At 39.4% G+C, this 19,994-nt stretch overlaps 1 protein-coding gene across 1 annotated transcript; it reads left to right on the forward strand.

The window, feature by feature from the left end:
• Positions 1–10,636: 10,636 nt before the first annotated feature.
• thbs1a (thrombospondin 1a) lies at positions 10,637–19,434 on the forward strand. The gene is made up of 22 exons (XM_015008251.2): positions 10,637–11,205; positions 11,295–11,378; positions 11,611–12,170; positions 12,263–12,341; positions 12,647–12,736; positions 12,839–12,948; positions 13,274–13,399; positions 13,798–13,894; positions 13,983–14,156; positions 14,240–14,416; positions 14,497–14,670; positions 14,760–15,040; positions 15,125–15,343; positions 15,449–15,556; positions 15,936–16,095; positions 16,185–16,303; positions 16,477–16,711; positions 16,819–17,046; positions 17,135–17,406; positions 17,497–17,594; positions 17,687–17,826; positions 17,920–19,434. The coding sequence occupies exons 2-22, from the start codon at positions 11,315–11,317 to the stop codon at positions 17,925–17,927; spliced, it is 3,519 nt and encodes a 1,172-aa protein (XP_014863737.1). The 5' UTR covers positions 10,637–11,205; positions 11,295–11,314; the 3' UTR covers positions 17,928–19,434.
• The last annotated feature ends 560 nt before the right edge of the window (positions 19,435–19,994 follow it).

A 19,994-nucleotide genomic window follows, 5' to 3' on the forward strand; every position in this document is an offset into this window, starting at 1 on the left:
GCTTACCGCTTTCTTGTCAGACAGCAAATTTATTTTTACGTTAAAAAATTTTGATACTCTTCCTGTTCAACTTGGCAAATCCAGCTGCCACTGACTGGAAGTAGCCACATGAGCATCAATAAATCTTTAAAAAGGACTCTGATCATTATCAATCAGGAAAAAAAGAAGAAAAATGTGTTTCTCCAGCCTCTTCACTGTAACCCTGAAAGCCTCTCTGTTCATTCATTTCCTGACAAAGGACTTCGGAATGACAGTAGGTGGAAGACTCTCCATAACAAAATGGGCATGTAGATTTGCAGCTCGTGGTTTTAGTCACCAGACTCCTAAAATTATAACAAAAAATCTCTCATACACAAAAGTTCATAAATATCTACAAGTTACTGAAACCAAACAGCGTTGTAGTTAAGAATATTCACCCTGGTTGTAAAAGCTTAGTTTTTGTTTGTTATTCACTCAGGCATCAATCACAGAACAAATGAGGAAAGAACGTAAACTGTATGCCTTCGAGCTAATTTGTGCAATATAGCTACTGGAAAACGTTGAAGTCTCATCTGGTTTTGCTCAACAAAAACATCTGTAACAATGCTAGGAATCCCAGAGACAGGTCAACCTTTGCCTGGAAACCCCGGCCTTTCACGCAACGCAAAGAATTCTAATCATGGGCAAGCAAATAATGCTTATCCTAGAGGTTGACTCGCACAGAGGCCTTAAGAAGCTAAGCATAATGATAACCAATATTAAGTGTAATAGCAAAAGGTCAGCCATGTGACATTTTTCACAAAGAGTAAACATCTTGAGTCTCTGAGTTCATAACTTTACTCAAAATATGACAACAGAGCAATCCAAGGAACACAGCTCGCCTCTGTGGGATATAGTTCCCGGGGTCTTAAACTTTTCCAACAAGTTTCAGATTTATTTCCTGAAAGAATCGTACAATATTTCAGAATATTTTGTGTGTTGTGAAGACCTTTAGGAACTTTTTAAGATACTCGTGTTCAACTCAAAGTTTGTATTTCCACAGAAGAATGGCAACAGTTTTAAATTGTGCGTGAGCAATAATTTTAACTGACTGAGCCCTGCAACTCAAAAGCATAAAATGTATTAAAAGCTGTGTAAAATTGTACATGCGCACCTTCATGTGCGTGTGCCTAATATACGGCAGGCAAATAAAAACAGCAACTCATGCCAAGGCAGTGACAGCAATAAAGAAAGTACAAAAGTAGGCACTTCCTGTGAATTGTTTACACATTTTATCATGTTCTGTTTGGTATTTACATTATAGACCAAGACAAAGTGGTGCGTGATTAAGTGGAGGGGATATTATGGATATTTTTGACAAAAAATAAAACATGCAAACCATCAATGTATTTGTGCATGGATTAGAAAACATGCTGAATAAAGGGACAAAGCCATTGTCTTATCTGGTCAGATGGAACCAAGTTATGGCTGTTCGATCTGCATGTAAAACACTTTATGTGGAGAAACTCTGCACATCACTTTAAAATATCCCATCTCCAGCTAAAGGTAGAATCATAGGGGGGTGCCTTTCTTTGCCAGAGACGGACTTCCCAAAAGACTTTGCACCTGTAATCACACCATTATATTGTTCTATAAGGCATTGGTTTTCCTGGATTTGAGTTACAGGAGCTGCCAGACGTTTCACTTTTTGGTGGAGAATTTTTTCAAGCATAATTCTTCTTTGATTTTACATTGCTGCAATAAATCATTGACAGTTGGCTAAATAAATACTCATGCCACTTAAACAGATTGTTTGTGTAGTTACTTTCTGAACCTTATAATTCCCACTGCTGTACCTCTTTAAGTTGCTCTTGTATAAAATTGCAGAAAAAAATATTAAAGTGAAACATTAAAATGTTAAAGAAGTATTAATACTTTGGCAAAATATTGTAAGCTCCATGTGAACAGTGAAAGTCCAGGAGCTTAAATACAGAGGCAGGGTTGGGAAATGACAATAGAACCAGACAAGCTAATCAGAGACAAATGAGGAACAGCTGAGGCAGAATGTAGGCAGAGGAATAGAGGAAAGGAGACTAATAAACAGAGGAGACATGAAATCAGGGAGGGAAATAATAACATTGATGAAACAAAACAAAGTCCAAATGCATAAAGTAAAGATCAGATCCCCCCACAGTTAAACCAGCGGTAGACAAAAAATAACATTAAAACATATTTTAATATTTGCTCTTTTTTTTTTGTTTCTTTATTCTCATGTCAAAATTTTAGAATTTACTAAAATAAAGAAGGAATGATAATGAAAAATAACATGTTTACTTGTGGTTTGAAAAATTCCTGAGATGTTCACTTGCCTCTAGTTCTCCCTTTTCAAAATACAGCCAATTTATATCTGACATACATTGCCTCATGTTTATGAACAGGGAAGCATTTTCAAAGTCAATTGTCGCCTACCTCTGAATAAATAAAAGCAAAACAAAAACATCCATCCATCTCCTTTACACCCTTATCCCTTAGTGGGGTCAGGAGGGTTGCTGGTGCCTCTCCAGCTAACGTTCCGGGCGAGAGGCGGGGTCACCCTGGACCCCGCCTCTGGCGACCTGTCCAGGGTGACAGGTCGCCAGTCTGTCGCAGGGCAACACAGAGACACACAACCATGCACACACACCTAGGGGCAATTTAGAGAAACCAATTGACCTGACAGTCATGTTTTTGGACTGTGGGAGGAAACCGGAGAACCCGGAGACAACCCACGCATGCACAGGGAGAACATGCAAACTCCATGCAGAAAGACCGGGGCCGGGAATCGAACCCAGAACCTTCTTGCTTTTCCTTATACTTGTCATTCCAGAGCAGCTCCACCTGGACTCATTTTGTGTTTGTCTTTATACAGAAGCTGCAAGCACTTGGAGAAGAATTCAGAAGAAAAAAACGTTTTTACAGAAAACGTCGAGTAACTTAAGTTCCACTCACTTCATTTTACAAAGTAGGTGAGTGATGAAAAGACGCAGATAAAACATCGTGAGTCTGGTATCTGGTTTGACATTTTTATCAAAAAAGCAGTAATGTCCTCAGCAGCAAAGGGTTACTACAGCCCAGCATTTCCAAGCATAGTGGTCTTGTAATGTATCCAATGAAGACCACTGGAAGTGTTTAAACTAGGAGCTTACAACTCAGAGCAGAACATGTCCCTAAGGGCTCACAATGAACTCCACTGGGCTATTTGGACAGAATTAATTGTCAACATTATAGACTCATGATATCATGGGAAACATGCAAAGTGGCACAGTGTTGTGGCTGTAAGCACATTTATTCAAATGATTCAAAATCGTGACGGTTCAATAGAGCTTAGAGTTTGACTTAACCTTACTGCCATCATGAAGACAGTCTTAGTAGAAGTTTAATATCCTTGAGGGTGTTTTTGCCAAGAACACACTTCCTAAAATCTGTGTGAACTGAGCCAAGAAAAGCATAACTAACTGTACTGGAACTATATATATGCGTGCGTGTGTGTGGGAGGATGAAGTAATGTCATTAACTTTCGGTTTGTCCTCTTAAGCTGAATATAACAACTCTTTGAATGAGACTTAAAACATGCACACACACGCAGCCTCACACAAGGACACACACACACACACACACATTTTTACTAATTCTGCAGAGCTGTGGGAGCTCTGGGCTCTCATGGAGGTCATTTCAGAGGGTTTGACTGGATTCTCCTCTATCTCGAGAACATGCATGTCAGTAAAGAATACCTTACTGATGTCAAGTGTATTAAAAGAGTGACCTACATTTTCTTTCTACTTTAATGATGAGGACAAAACAAAAACTAAGTGCCTTATTACCCTGTTATTACAGCTAGAAACAACTAATCAGGCCAAAAATATCGGGTGCAGTGGTGAACTCAGGCATGGACCCGCAAAGACACATAAATACTATTACAAAGTCAGCCTTCTACCACCCAAAGAACATTTGTAAGTTTAAAGAACTAAAGTCCCAGCAAAATCTAGAAAAACTCTTCCATACATTTATCTTTAGTCGCACTGATTACTGCAACAAGATTGCATAAAAAGTCAATCAGACAGCTGCAGGTGATACAGAACACTGCTACTCACGTTCTCATTAAAACCAGAAAGATAGAGCACATCAACCTAGTTTTAATGTCCTTACACTGGCTCCCTGTAGCTCAGAGAACAGACTTTAAAATATGTGTGTGAGTTTATGACTCACTGATTGGCTTAGCATCCTGTGTTGGACCAGGGACGCATCAAAAAGTTGAAGGACAACGACTCTGGAGGTTTGGAGTTGCAGATCTCTGGTTTAGAGCCGTGCATGTGATGAGATGACATGAGCAAAACATTTCCTTGCTCCTGAAAATGCAAGAAGTAAAAATCCAGATTATTCCCTACTACATAAAGTAATATGAATGAAGTAGAATATTATATTATTGTTTAAAAGTTAATTTTATTTTCCAGAATGATATTTGTTATGACTAATTATGTCAAATTTTATGTTGAGGCTGCATGCTTAGAGCTTTCTGAGTCTTGAAATGAACATTTCCTGCAACCTTAAACTACTTGTAGAAATATTTATGGCACTTTTTCCAAAAAGTAAACTCAAGCACATGATGAACCTCAGTTTTCTCACTATTGTTCTCATGTAAAACGTGTCTTCATCATTACTGAGTAAAGGTCTTACAGCCGAGTGGCATGTGGCCTGTTTGTCAGCCTATCAGTGAAACAGTCACTTTAGCACCAGAAAGGTTACCTACGCTGGAGAGCTTTTCACCACCAGTTCGACGCGTTCACGTCTGCACAGCTGGCATCCAAAGAATGCCACAGCTGTCTTGATGTCTGCTTGTAAAAAGCAACACAATCATCACACTCTGACTTACCAGAACTGACGAACTCTAAAAACATGATGTTAAAAACTATTAGAATTGAACCTAAAAAAAACATTTTAAAAACCTTCCCACCAGATTGAAGATTCAGAGAATACTTTGTTTTGTTTTTTTCCACAGACACCATCATTGCTGGCATTCATGCTTCCTTATGGCCTTTAGTGGGCCAAGCACGGATGATGATCAACGATTTACGATGGTAAACAGGTCCAAGTCATTTTAGTTTTTTTGGCCTGTGTAGCGGACAAGACAGCTGAACGAATTACAGGAATATTTTTTGCACTTTTTCAGTTCGCTACACTTTGTTTTTTTTACACATCAGAAGAGCATTTGATATTTCCACCATAAGACCTCTTAAGCTTTTCTGCTTGATATCACTATGTGGTGTACAAGTGTATCCCAGTTAATTATGGTATAATTGAGGCATCCATTTAATCCATAAAATGTGAAGCAGATGTTAATTTTTACTTTTATAGCGTACAGCTGAGGAAACCCCAAAATTCTGTTTCTCAGAAGATTAGAATATTACACAAAACCAATAAAAAAGTATTTAAATACAGAAATGTTGAGCTTTGGAAAATAGTTTGAATATACATGCAGTACTCGGTCAGATTATTATGTATAATTTACTTCATCAATGGTTGGCATGGCATGGAAAGGATTGGACTGTGGCACTTCTGAGGAGTTAAAGTTTCTTTGCTTTGTTTTTGGGTTTGATGTCTTTCATCTGAGCCAGTCTCTGAGGGGTTTATTGCAGCAAACTGTGATGAAGCATGGTGACGCCACAGTGGGTAAAGTAGGTATTGGTACTTTTGGCAGCATGGATATATGTCAAATCCGGCTGTAAAATATAATCAGCATCTCCTGTGGGACTCGCGTAGTTTTAATTTAGTCCCTCCCCAATATTCCTCCAGAGTCTGGGATTTGAATTTTCAAATGAAATGCAACATTTCATCCCAGTCCTTATTCTCCTCAGACCAGATAAGACACTTCCAACATTGCTCTTGGAGCTCTTGAGCCACAGTCCATGCCATGTGAATAACCACCAGACTCTTGAATTTATACCAGTTTTTCCCTCTACCCCGCTTTCCATTACAATAGCCGAATAAAATGCTCCGTGAACACCCAGAATGATTAACAATGAACTTTTGTGGCTTACCCTTCTTGTGGATTGGTGTCTACAGGAGTCATTTGAAATTAGTTGTCTTCCTACCAAGGAAAATACCGCGGTATTCTGTCGGACGATGGTATGTCCAACACAATAATGTTGTATTGTGTTGGACATACCATGATTATCCCATAACATTTAAGTGAAAATTATTGCTATGAGATAAATGACTGAATAATATATACATTTTTGAAGGAAATTACTGAAATAAATTAACTGTATTATATTGTATTTATTGGTTGATTGGCACACAGTGAAAGTACTAAAACTTATCACCTTAACCATGAGTACCACATTTTCAAACTATAATTAATTCACCTTGTTCTATGTGGGACTAGTTGCCACAGGGGCCCTCTTACTCAGTCTTTCCATGTTCACTGTCCAGTTTTTTTCCCTTCTTTAAACATTCTTTCGCAACCTTCCACACCTGGGCATGTTTCTGGATGTTTAAGTCAAACGATGATGCATATAAGCAAGGCCAGTTGCCAAATAAAAAGCTGTTAATACATGCTCTCCCTGGTTTCCTCTCACCTTTCCACTGAAGAATACTCGCACTTCAATAAAAAAAATAATAAACTGCAGGGATTAACATTTGTTGGCTTGCTGTCAAGGTAAATGTCTTGTGAAAGCTGTCATGCATCAGTTTGATAACTTTCACTGGCTGAGTAATTTATTACCTCAAGCAAAGCCTATAAACTGTCCATCATTGGATTATAAGCATGCTTTCATTATGCAGTCAGACACACAAACCTGATGCCACTTTGAAGATGGAAAAACCCAAGCAGCCCCGTTAAGCTTGGTGTGGATAAACAAAGAGGCATTTCTTTATTGCACCACAAGACGTTCCAAATAAATATTTTGCACTTTTGAAAAAAAAAAAAAAAAAGGTTTTAAGCCCAAATCATTGACTTTTATTTTAGTGACAACTACCAATTGTTTCTTTGTTAATGTCTGTTACAGCGTTTCTCACGAAAGTCGTTCAAACTGAATACAACAGACTCAAACTTGCATTGAAACCCTTCAATTAGTGCTTGGATTAGGCACCTTTGACAGAAATAACTGTCTCAGATTTTCCCAGTAGTTTCCCCGTGAACTTGCCATGTCTTTTTTCTTCTATTCTTCTTGGAAGAAACATTGAGGCCTAACCATACTGGATGATTACACAGCTATTTTCAGTTTTCTTCAGAAATGATCTACAGAGGAGATGTCTGAGTGGATCACTCAAGGAAGTGAATTTCTAGAAAAATTAAAGCTGCTGCTCTGCTGGACTGTAAACTCAATCTGAGATCCTATGAAGATTTAAGAAATGCTTTGTAGTCAGGGGTCTCTACCAAATTAAGAGTGATGTCACCATATCTGACTGCGGACATAGCATTAAAGAGGGCACATTACTATAACAGGCGGCAGTGCTGTATTTTACGGGGACTTTATGAGATTGAATATTAGGGCGAAGTGGAAGAAATTACAACTGCAAGTCTTTCGGAGTATGTCTTTACCACTCTTTGTACATCTAGAGATTTTCTTCAAAATAGCTGAAGCTCATTTTGCAATAGATTCTCAGTTGGATTTAGGTCTGAACTTTAACTGGGTCATTCTCTAACATGTACATTTGAAGTGATTCTGAACCACTTAACTCTGTAGTTCCAGCTCAACATTTAGAGTTCCTGTCCCACTGAAAAGTAAACCTGCGTTTCAGTCTTAAGTGTTTTGCAGTCTCTTACAGCCATGATCTTGAGTTGTTTGAGTTTTTGGGTTTGTTTCTGTTACCACTTTTGTTCTTTTTTATTGTAATGCTTTTATTCTTGTTTTTCTGTTACTGTAGCTCAGTGTTTTGCCCTTGATTATTGTTTATTTTGTCCTCAACTCCCTTCATGTTCATTTGTCTGCTTCCCTCAGCCTGCCTACCTCGTCTTTCTTTACAACTTCCCTCTGTTCCCAAAATATTAAATCAGATGTAATGAAGCTGCTTTTCTTAAGGAATACTTTTACTTTTAACCCAACTTGTGTTATTTCTCGAGTAAAAATATGTTGAAGCAGTGCTACTCTCATTTGAGCTCTCTTAATACCCACCTCTGAAATTTAGCTTAAGGTTTTTCACTCCACAGCAGTGCCTGTGTAGCTTTAGTTATCCTCACTGCATCATAAACATAGCAGCCTGGTTTGTTTCAAGTGGCTTTTCTCCGTGCTTCATGGCTGGTCTCGCCTTGTTTAAAGTATAAACATGCACTTCATTGGTTAGAATTTAAACCTGCTAAGATGTTTAAATAAAACTGGTAATTTATGAAAATGCACGAACATGCAGCTATTTCCACAAAAAAAGTGAAAATACAGACTAAACATCCGGGGCTAGTTCTGCCGGGACTGATCCAGACATCATCTGTGATTAAGCACTGAAACTCCCACCTACTGACATTGTTCCTAAGCTACAACAGATGGAATCAGAAACCGGGGAACCCTGTAAGGATAAACACTTGCTATCTATGGGCTGTTTCCATTCTGACTCTCCTAAGCAGGTATTTATTAAATCTTCCCACACTGTGTGCTCACAGGAATGCCCACAGAGGGATACCTACGACACCTCCAGAAATCTTTTTCCATGAAACTGTCCCACCTTGATCCCATTTCACAGCCCTGAAGCCATTTTCCACTCGGATAACACTCTGACCTGTGAAACCTCGCATGCTGCTCCATCACTTCCAGCGGGCTTGTGTTTCACCAAGGTGACAGCTACATGTTGTAAATCATACATGTCACCAAAGTCCCGCTGCTAATGGAACATGTGTGTTCCTGCGTACTCCTTCTGAGGAGCAGGCACCCACATGTTGAGTCTCATCACGGTCAGAAGCCCACCGCCTATTTTTAGGCAGGCGGCTCCCCCCTTAGTTTTTTCTGCACAAGTCATCCCAGCGTGCAGGCGCCTCTGTGTTCTCCCGTCTCCCCAGAAGCTTTTCGTCTCAGTCACACACTAACTCTTTCCAGTTTTCCTCTGCGTCCACAGCTCCACAAGCTGGTGCGATTCAGTTAGCAAACACTAATTTTCGCAAAAAAAAAAAAAAAAAAATCACCAACTCTTATGTGGTGAAAGAGGACCTGAATAAAGCCTCTGTCAAGAAATCTGTCTTCACTCAGTGGTGGAAAAGGACAGAGGGAGAGGGAAGAAGTCAGAGGTTAAATGCCCAGCCATGAACTTTAACCCCATGCAGAGCAGCAATGTCAGGATTTCTAAGAAACTGGAGCATAGATGGGAAGAACTTGATGCCTTCTTGGAAACTGATTTGGCAAACTTGAAGTTAATTGCTGATAACTTGCAATTATTTTCCACTTTTGAGCATTAAACATGTCGAGAAAAGCTCAAGCATTAAATAATCACAAACACCTACTGTGATCTATGGTTGGAAGTGGCTTTTCAGAGTTTTTCAGTTAGATTTATCTTTTTTTGTTTTTGAAAAAGAACTGCCCATGTTAAGATTTTGTAAATTTAATACAGCTTAAGTGCACTTTGCTAAATTACATTTCCTTTCTGATTAATGCGTTCATTAGGAATAGGACATATTTAACTGTCATCCTTGATAATATAAACAATCCATATTTAAATATGATGATTTTTAAAAGTTTTAAGTGTTTTAAAACACTGATGTAAATGATTTGTGTTTTCAAGGTAAATGACATTCTCAGCCATGAAATATGTTCAGCATAGACAGTTTTTGATCTGGGGGGTACAGTCAAAGGGAAACACAGGGTTGTAGGAAAAAAGGATCTAAAAACTTTGCCTTAAATAAGTTTTCTATATTTTTTTTACATGTTAATTCAATAGGGAATGAGCAAATCCCTGCATTGTGCATAGCTTAACCCTCATTTTTACCATCTATTCAGTCGGACAGCATAGGCAATATTTTTTCTTTTACTCTCTAAACTATGAACCAAACAGCAATGCTAATTAAAATGCTGCATAGTGTGGGAAAGAGTTATAAAAGTATTCACTCAATGTACAGTTTATTATTTTAAAATAATAGTCATATGTAATTCTGGTCAAACAGCACTGTCAGAAAATCTGACAGTGGAATCTGAATTGTATTCAAATTAAATGTTTTACTTATAATATTGCTGATAAATTACATAATGAAAACATATTTGCAGAAGCAGATCTGAGTTTATTATTTTTTAATATATTTGAAGCATTATGATTATTTGTTAATGTGTGACACAATTACTTCTGTAAAAGTGTTTTTGTGGTATTTTGGAGCCTGCACTGGGACAAAGAAACTCTTTATATTTACATGATTGAATATTCAGGTTTTTAGTATTTATTAATTAATTTATTATTTTGTAATTCACTAACATCATCCGGCTGTACTTATATTTTAAATATTTCTTACTTTTTTTTTTTTTTCAGACACACCAGAAGACAGTTACGCTTCTCTTTCACTCCAGTCCCGGTACACTGTGTTCTGAGCTCAATAAGTCCTCTAGTGGTCAAAATATATATAACAAGATGTAAATCGTGGCATCGAATAAGCAGCACTTTTGTTAACATAAATATAAACGACTTCAAGGAAGAATGAATATATATATATATATATGTTGAAAAAGTATTCATATTTAAGATTTTTACTACTCTGATTGAATGAATCATCTTCCCTTAGATGTCCTAATTCTTAATTATTTAAAAATAAATAATCGTTCTCATAGTGGAATAAAACAACATTACATCATTAAATCTGTTAAAACTATAGCTTTTATCTGACCGGAAACCACCAAGTCTTGGCTTTGGTGCGTGGATAAAATATTTGTCTGGTGATGGAAATTCAGCTCAGGAATGCGTCTTTTTTTTCTCTCGTCTCTCCCCTCTGTGCGTCTCGGATATTACTCTGACTGGATGTGAGGTAAGATAACAAGCCCGTCCCTTCTCCGTCTCTAGCGCTGGATTCCCATTGGTCTAACAGGAGCTCAGGAATGTCCTTTAGGCATTTAAATAGAAGTTAAGACAGAAGCCCAGGTCAGTGGAATCAGTGGAGAAAGCGGGATAAAAAGAGGAGACTTCCCAGCTATCCAATTAAACTGTCATTAGAGCTGCGTAGAAGAGGAACGGAATATACAATATTTGAAACAAGGATCTTTTTTCTTTCTTTCTATTTTTAATATTTTTAAACTATTTTATTGAAAGGTTAGTATTATATTGCCATTATTTTATTTTTATCTGAATTTCATCTCTGGCTTATGTGTAAAGTAATTATTGTTCTTTGGTTGGAATAGGAGCTTTTTAAGATTCCAAGATGATGCTGTGTGGCATCTTTTTTCTGTTGATGCTTTGGAGTTGCGATGGTGCCAGATTGGCAGGTAAGAAGGGCGGAGATTCCCCTTTTCTCTTTTTTTATTTTTTATTTTTTTTTGGGATGGTGGTTATGACATTACTAATAATTTAGAAATATCTGGGGTTAATTTAACGTAAAATAAAGACATAAACTCTAAAACCAATTTCTTCTGTGCTCTTCGTTATTTTTATGCACTTCGTCTTGAAGAGAAAACAAATATATAAATATAACAATGCCTTTGTTTTGTTTGACCGCAGAGAGTCGCGATGATAACAGTGTGTATGACCTATTTGAGCTGGCGAGGGTGAGCAAAAGACACAACGGAGTGAGTCTAGTCAAAGGCGCAGACCCTTACAGTCCCGCATACAAGGTCCTGAACGCAGACCTGATCCCCCCAGTCCCCGACGCCTCCTTCAGGGACCTCCTCGACTCCATCCAGGCCGAGCGGGGATTCCTCCTACTACTTAACCTGAAGCAGTCCAAGAAAACTAGAGGCAGCCTGCTGACAGTCGAGAAGACCGACGGATCTGGCCCCATCTTCGAGATCATTTCTAACGGGAAGGCGAACACTCTTGATCTGGTCTACTCCACCGAGAGGCAGCTGCAGGTGGTGTCCATCGAAGATGCCGGCTTGGCCAATGGGCACTGGAGGAACCTCACGTTGTTCATCCAGGACGACAGGGCACAGCTTTTTGTGGGCTGTGAAGAGATCAATGTGTCAGAGCTGGACGTGCCAATCCAAACTTTACTGTCCAGGGAGTTGGCAGATAGAGCCCGACTCAGGATTGGAAAGGGGGCAGTAAAGGACAAGTTTATGGTAAGAGGAATACATTTCTTACTAATACTGAATAGGTATTATTTAATCTTAGGCATTATTTATGTATTTTGTTCTTCCTGTTTTTTTTGAAGGGAGTCCTCCAGAATGTCCATTTTGTCTTTGGAACCTCTCTAGATGCCATACTGACCAATAAGGGATGTAAAAGTGGAGGTAAGATTGAAAAACATGCAATAACTGAAAGACAACTGCTTTAATAATGAGTAGTGGTTTATGATATGGGTGATATGGCTCACCACCCAGAGCGCTATTGTTAAAGGGATCGGAGTGGTATTCGTTTTATTACAATGCAGTCACATTTAGTTTATATTTCCAAATGACAAAAGCCCTGGGACAGAGACGGCATTAAAAACTACCATATATACTGGACTGATGCCATCAATGCAAGATTTGCCTATGTTGACCACAAAGCTATGAATCAAAATCAACTCTTCCACTCTGCTCTTATTCACTTGCAGCTGCATTAACCCAAATGATGACCCTGGACAACCCAGTCAATGGTTCCAGTCCTGCCATTAGAACCGATTATACTGGCCACAAATCCAAAGGTGAGATCTCTCCTCTCTTAAAAGTAGTGTTAGAATTTTTAGTCCACTAGTAACTCTTCTTCCCAAAGAGCTGAGTTAATTCATTGGCCTGTTCTCCCCCAGATCTCCAGACTGTCTGCGGTTTCTCATGTGAGGATATTACCAGTATGTTTAAGGAGCTCAGGGGACTCAATGTGATTGTTAAGCAGCTGTCAAATGAACTCCAAAAAGTGGTAAGTTCAGAGAGGCAACAATGTCTTCTCTTTGCTATGATTCACTCTTTCTTTTTCAGTCTTCTGCTTTGAATTAACAGATTTCTAGTGCATACCCACTTGTAACTGTAATGGCTGTCCACAGCCAATTTTGTTAATGAGACGCCAGTGAATACATAAATATGTTTGGCCTGTTAGTCACATTTGCAGTGCTCCGGTAGATTCCAGCAATGTCTTAATCAGTGATTCATTTGTATTGGAACCTTGGCAAAGTGAAACTTTTCCGTCCTCTGTCCCAAGCAAACCCACTTCTCACTCACGCTCTCTTTTTTTTTTCTTCTGCCAGTCCACTGATAGCGAGTTACTGAAAAATCAGATCATCATCCGCAATGAAGTCTGCATCCATAACGGCATTGAGTACAACGACAAAGATGAATGGACAGTGGATGGCTGCACAGAGTGCACCTGTCAGGTGAGTGTGAGAACACTTCCAGGAATGCAACCTTTACACAACCTTGGAGTCAGCTGTCTGCTGCAATAATGTCAGAACAGTGATCACATTAGCACCCTTCCTTGTGATTACTATTATCCTGCTTGAAAGCAATAGCATTCTGTCAGAAATTATTATTAAAGCAGCATGGGGTTCTTCTAGTGAAGGCTAATCATGTACTGTGATATTATTTTTGGCTGTTTAGCAGGACTGTATTTATAAAGATCTCTGCAGGTTCTTCATAAACACAGCAGGTGTTTTACATATCTAATAAGATCATTCCTTTCTGGAATGCAGCAATTAGACTTGGAACAAGATCAGCCAGGTCTTGTTTTGTATAGCTGTTATGTTTGCACTCATTTAACTATTCTCCCATCCAGAACTCTGCAACCATATGTCGCAAAATCTCCTGTCCTCTCATCCCCTGCGCCAATGCCACTGTGCCCGATGGGGAATGCTGCCCACGCTGTGGAACACGTACGTTTCTTATTAAGACCTATTAAATAAAAAATTCTGTCCTGGTATCTTACTGAGAATTTTCAAACCTCATGTCTGTCAATTATAGCGAGTGACTTTCCCGAGGGTGGTTGGTCTGCCTGGTCTGACTGGACCCATTGTTCTGTGACTTGTGGACGTGGAATCCAGCAGCGTGGACGCTCCTGTGACCGCATCAACAGCAAGTGTGAGGGCACCTCTGTCCAGACCCGTGACTGCTACCCACAGGAATGCGACAAGCGCTGTAAGCTACAGAACATCATAAAACTAGTCCTTTTTCACTGCTTGAAAATGCAGTGAATTGATTGTGCATGCTTTACTTTACAGTCAAGCAGGATGGAGGCTGGAGCCACTGGTCGCCCTGGTCTTCATGCTCTGTGACCTGTGGCGAAGGGGTCATGACACAGATCCGTCTCTGCAACTCCCCCACACCGCAGATGGGTGGCAGAGACTGCCAAGGAGAGGGACGTCACACCAAAGTCTGCCAAATGTCGCCCTGTCCTAGTGAGTTAGACACTATCACCAAAGTTTTTGAGCTATTTATTTTTTTGTGCTGAATAATAATATGATTTTCGTTTTTGAAGTTAATGGAGAATGGGGACCTTGGTCGCCATGGGATACCTGCTCTGCAACCTGTGGTGGAGGAGTCCAAACAAAAAACCGTCTCTGCAATGACCCCATGCCTAAATACGGAGGAAAAGATTGCATTGGCGATGCTACCATGGTTCAAATCTGCAACAAACAGGACTGCCCTATTGGTATGCGTCTAATCTTTGCACGCAAGTAAAACAAATCCAACATCATCCAATGACATTCATCTAATGTTTAACACTATGTTTGGACACAGATGGTTGCCTTTCCAACCCATGCTTCCCTGGCACAAAGTGCACCAGCTTCCGTGATGGCTCATTTGAGTGTGGCAAGTGCCCACTTGGCTACACTGGTGATGGGATTACCTGCACAGACATTGATGAATGCAAAGAGGTCCCAGATGCTTGCCATACTCACAATGGAATCCATCGTTGTGAGAACACTGAGCCAGGTTACAACTGCCTCCCCTGTCCTTCCCGTTTCTCTGGTCCCCAACCTTTCGGAAGAGGCGTGGAACAGGCAACTGCTAAAAAGCAGGTGTGGCTTGTTTGTTATTATTCGCTGCAGCTGGGGCTTGCACATGAACAGCTTGCGTATTTTAACCCTCTATAATTACTTTAGGTGTGCACTCCCCGCAATCCGTGCAAGGATGGTAGCCACAACTGCCATAAAAATGCGAACTGCATATATTTGGGCGTCTACTCCGAGTCAATGTTCCGTTGTGAGTGCAAGCCAGGATATGCCGGGAATGGTCGGATTTGTGGAGAGGACAGTGACCTGGATGGATGGCCTAACACTGATCTGCCGTGTGTGGAGAACGCCACTTATCACTGCAAAAAGGTAACCATACCCCACATGGACAAAAACACCAAAGGGTGTTATGATCCGTGAGCACTATATTATTATGATGATTGTTTTCCTAACCTCACTTTTGTTCCTTTGTAGGATAACTGCCCGAACCTTCCCAACTCTGGCCAGGAAGACCATGACAAAGATGGCCTTGGGGATGAATGTGACCAGGATGATGACAATGATGGAATTCCCGATGATAGGGTGAGTAATCTGGGAGTTTTTTCAGCCCAAAGCTCTGCTTTCCCTAGAGACCACACATAGCAATCAACTGCAGCCATCCTTCCTCTGGGCAATCGGAATGCACAGTGCTTCAGTTTGCGTGCTTTCACCAAAATGTCACAGTGGAAAGTATAATTTTCACATAAGGCCAGAATTGAGGATATGGTGGCTGGTTGCCCATAATTCTCTTTTGTGGATTTGGAAAGTTGTGAAAGAAAAATGCAGTGTTAAATTCTTCTGGAATATTATATCACAGCCAAAGTAAAAGAAAAATGCTAGAAACACAGTTTTTCCTTTCAATATAAACTCTTTCACCTATGTCCCACCTTTACATAATATGTTCTTTTTTCCATAAAAATAGGATAACTGTCCAAGAGTGTACAACCCCGCCCAGTATGATGCAGACAGGGACGATGTTGGTGACCGCTGTGACAACTGTGTGTTTGAGGCTAATACTGATCAAACAGACACAGACAACAATGGAGAGGGAGATGCCTGTGCTGTCGACATTGATGGTGATGGTAAGCAATCTCTGCAAACTCAAACTAATTACTTAGAAAGAAGGCTAAGGATTAAAAAATATATAAAAATATATACTTTTCCTCAACAGGTATTCTGAATGAGAATGACAACTGCCCATATGTGTACAATGTTGACCAGAGAGACACAGACAGGGATGGTGTTGGAGATCACTGTGATAACTGTCCCCTCGAGCACAACCCAGACCAGGTAAATAACCTTTAGCATAAAATACAAAGTTTCTGGAGATGTCTCAGTTCTGGACAGTGCTTGCATACCCAAAAATCATCTACACAGGATAACACTTCTCATAAAAAGACAGGTGAAAAACAAGAGCTCGTCTTTGGAAAACCTCTGCTAAAAGGAATGCGGTTCTTTTGCAGGTAGACTCTGACTCAGACCGTATTGGAGACAAGTGCGACAACAACCAGGACATTGATGAGGATGGTCACCAGAACAACTTGGATAACTGCCCATACATTCCCAATGCCAACCAGGCCGACCATGACAAAGATGGCAAAGGTGATGCTTGCGACCATGATGACGACAATGACGGCATTCCTGATGATAAAGACAACTGCCGATTGGCTTTTAACCCTGATCAGCTGGACTCTGATGGTAAGCTTTCCAAAAAACTGTTACAATCTCTCTTATTTGTGGCAATTTAAGGATCTTTGTTCTCATTTTTTTGTTTTTCTATTTTCATATTCAAATTTTCCTTGAAGGTGATGGCCGTGGAGATATTTGCAAGGATGATTTTGACCAAGACAATGTCCTGGACATCCATGATGTTTGCCCTGAGAACTTTGAGATCAGTGAAACAGACTTCCGCAGATTCCAGATGGTTCCCCTGGATCCCAAAGGCACCTCTCAGATTGACCCCAACTGGGTGGTGAGGCATCAAGGCAAGGAGCTGGTGCAGACTGTCAACTGCGATCCCGGCATTGCTGTTGGTATGTAACCGACAGAGAAACATGTTGCTCCAGTTATAATTTCTATATGTAGTGGCTGCCCTAAATCAAATCAATCTTTCCAATTCAGGTTATGATGAGTTCAGTGCCGTGGATTTCAGTGGAACGTTCTTCATCAACACGGACAGAGATGATGACTATGCCGGGTTCGTGTTTGGCTACCAGTCGAGCTCCCGCTTCTACACAGTGATGTGGAAACAGATCACACAGACTTACTGGTCCCACACACCCACCAGAGCTCAAGGCTACTCTGGCTTGTCAATCAAAGTTGTAAATTCCACCACAGGGCCTGGCGAACACCTCAGAAACGCTCTGTGGCACACCGGAGACACTGCAGGACAGGTGAGAGCATGGTGTTTGAGTCAGTGTTTCAGGCTACATCGTTTTTTTGTGGCTATTTTCACTTCAATCCTTGCCACTCTTGATTTTCAGGTCCGTACTCTGTGGCACGACCCCAAGAACATTGGCTGGAAGGACTTTACCGCCTATAGATGGCACCTAACTCACAGACCCAAGACTGGACTTATTAGGTGAGTTCAAAACCTGATTTATGTCTGAAATTGTGTAATTCTTTCGCAACTTTTACAGTAGCTTACAGTATGTGATTGTATTTATTTTTTAGAGTGGTCATGTATGAAGGCAAGAGAATCATGGCGGATTCTGGAAACATTTATGATAAGACATATGCTGGTGGGCGACTAGGCTTGTATGTCTTCTCTCAGGAGATGGTTTACTTCTCAGACCTCAAATATGAATGTAGAGGTAAGACTATGTACAAAGATTAGACAGTTCAGAAACAATTCTCTTCACTTAGACTTTTTTTTTAATTTGTATTTTCTTTGCTTTGTCTTCCAGATACATAATTGCACCACAGAGCCTTCTGGAAGAATGTATCAGCGTAGGCCTACATCAGTTTCAGTTTCATTATTTGTCCTCTGAGAAATGCACAATGGAGGTATGTTGAGCAAAGGAGATAAGGGGGAGAGAAAGGGACCTCAGGAGTCGAAGCCAAATTAAAAGGAAAAGTTAACTGCACGCATTGTGAGTGCAGCTCTGCTAAGAAGAAATCGCCTCTCTTTGTCTGTCTGCGCTGATCTGCATCAGAAGAGGGCCACATTTTATTGCTTTGCACAACTGAACTGTTATTCCTCTGTGGATGAGGGAGCAAAGGGAAGAGAGTTGTTCTTTTTTTTTTTTTTACATTTTTATACTAATTTTGAGCAATAACATACATCTGCTGTGGACTGAATGATACAGTACTCAGAACGAAGAAAGCATTAAAAGACATTTTTAAGGATGGGGTAAAAAAAAAACAAAAACAGAAAGTAATCCCCTGTGAAGGAACTGTTGAGGGACTGTGGACAGTAAAGAATGACTGTTCTTATTGAAGAGAGTGAATGTTGTGTTTTTTGTGCATGTGTGACACCAAAAGAGAATAGCAATGAAGACATTAAAATCAGAATTTAATTTAAATTTTCCTGGTGTCCCCTTCACACTGTTGGCTGCAGATACAATGTCCTGGCCCCCCAAAAAATACTCTTCTCAGGAAAGAAAGACTTTGAGCAGGAGACCTTGGAACACAATTTATACGAAAACCTTGTCTTAAAATCTCAATAATAGTGAAGGCCAGTTTTCTTTTTTATTATTCTTTCATCATAGAGGTTTTAATTTTAGCTCCTCTCTGCATCTTGCTATCATTAAATATTATGAGCAGCCTTCTATGGTTAACATCCTCTAAATATATGCAGTTACTTCTTATTATGTGAAGTAAAAAACAAATGTATCCTGCTTTCTGCACAGTGTGCATGATGACATGCCTGAGTTTGAGTGTTTTTGACAAAGGGGGGAAAAAAAGGAAACCCTTTATGTACAAATATTACCTCATCGTTTTTATTAAGGCCAGCAACACACAAGAAACACTTTTTTTAGTAACAGAGTATACATTTGTTGGCTTACGTTTTTAAAAGCAAGACTATTATCATTCATATGCTGTATATAAGATATTTTTCTAGTACAAGAAACTCGAACAGGAAAGGATTAAAGAGATGTTTTGAATATGTTTTGCAATATGTATTTCTTGTGCCTTTTTGATAAATTATTCAGTTTTTTCGTCATTTGTGTAGATATATGCTATTTAAATAATTTATCTCGAGGTGTAACCTCCTATGGAAGCGTTTTTATCTGTATAAACTTTTTTGCACACTGACATGAGGATGTCTTTGTTATTTTGATTTTTGTATGTCTCTTTTTTAATTATTAGTGAAACGTTTCTATAAACATTTGTACTATAGTTTCTACTCAAAGTGTCGTTTATACTCCTGTAATTGGTTCTTTGTCAAGTGAACAATAAACCCTTCATAAAAAAAAAAATCTAGTCATCTTTATTCTTTATTAACAGTCACTGGTAAAGAAGCAGTTTATTCAAAGAATCCTGTGATCAAACGAATTAATTTGAAGATAAGTGGAAGAGAAAACTGTGGGCGGAAAAAATGCATAAACAAATGCTTTTTCCTTCCACTTGATTTTTGATTTACATGACTGGATAAAATGCAGTGTCAACACACACCTTCTTCATTATTAACCTTCTGTGACTGTTTTTATTAGCTGTAAGCCACAATAATCGAAATTACCAAAAAAGACACACGCTAAAAGGAAAACTTAAATACACCAATCTATGTGTTAAAAGAAAAGCTTCACATTTCTTTCAAGGTTGTGTTCATCCTTGTTGATTGTACTCTACCAATGTTGATTGTGTACTTCTCCTCTTCCCCATAATTTCTTCTTTCCACTTAACTTTCCATTTCTAATCTTGGATGAAACACGATGCGAGACAGCTTCTTTAACAGTGGCTGTAAAGTCACCAGTCTACCCTATGATTGTGTAGAATAGATGCTTCATGTAATAAGAAACATTTCTGCAGGGAATCTCAA

This window comes from Poecilia mexicana, unplaced genomic scaffold, assembly GCF_051168715.1.
Source record: "Poecilia mexicana isolate PSO_F unplaced genomic scaffold, ASM5116871v1 scaffold_22, whole genome shotgun sequence".
Taxonomy (NCBI): Eukaryota; Metazoa; Chordata; class Actinopteri; order Cyprinodontiformes; family Poeciliidae; genus Poecilia; species Poecilia mexicana.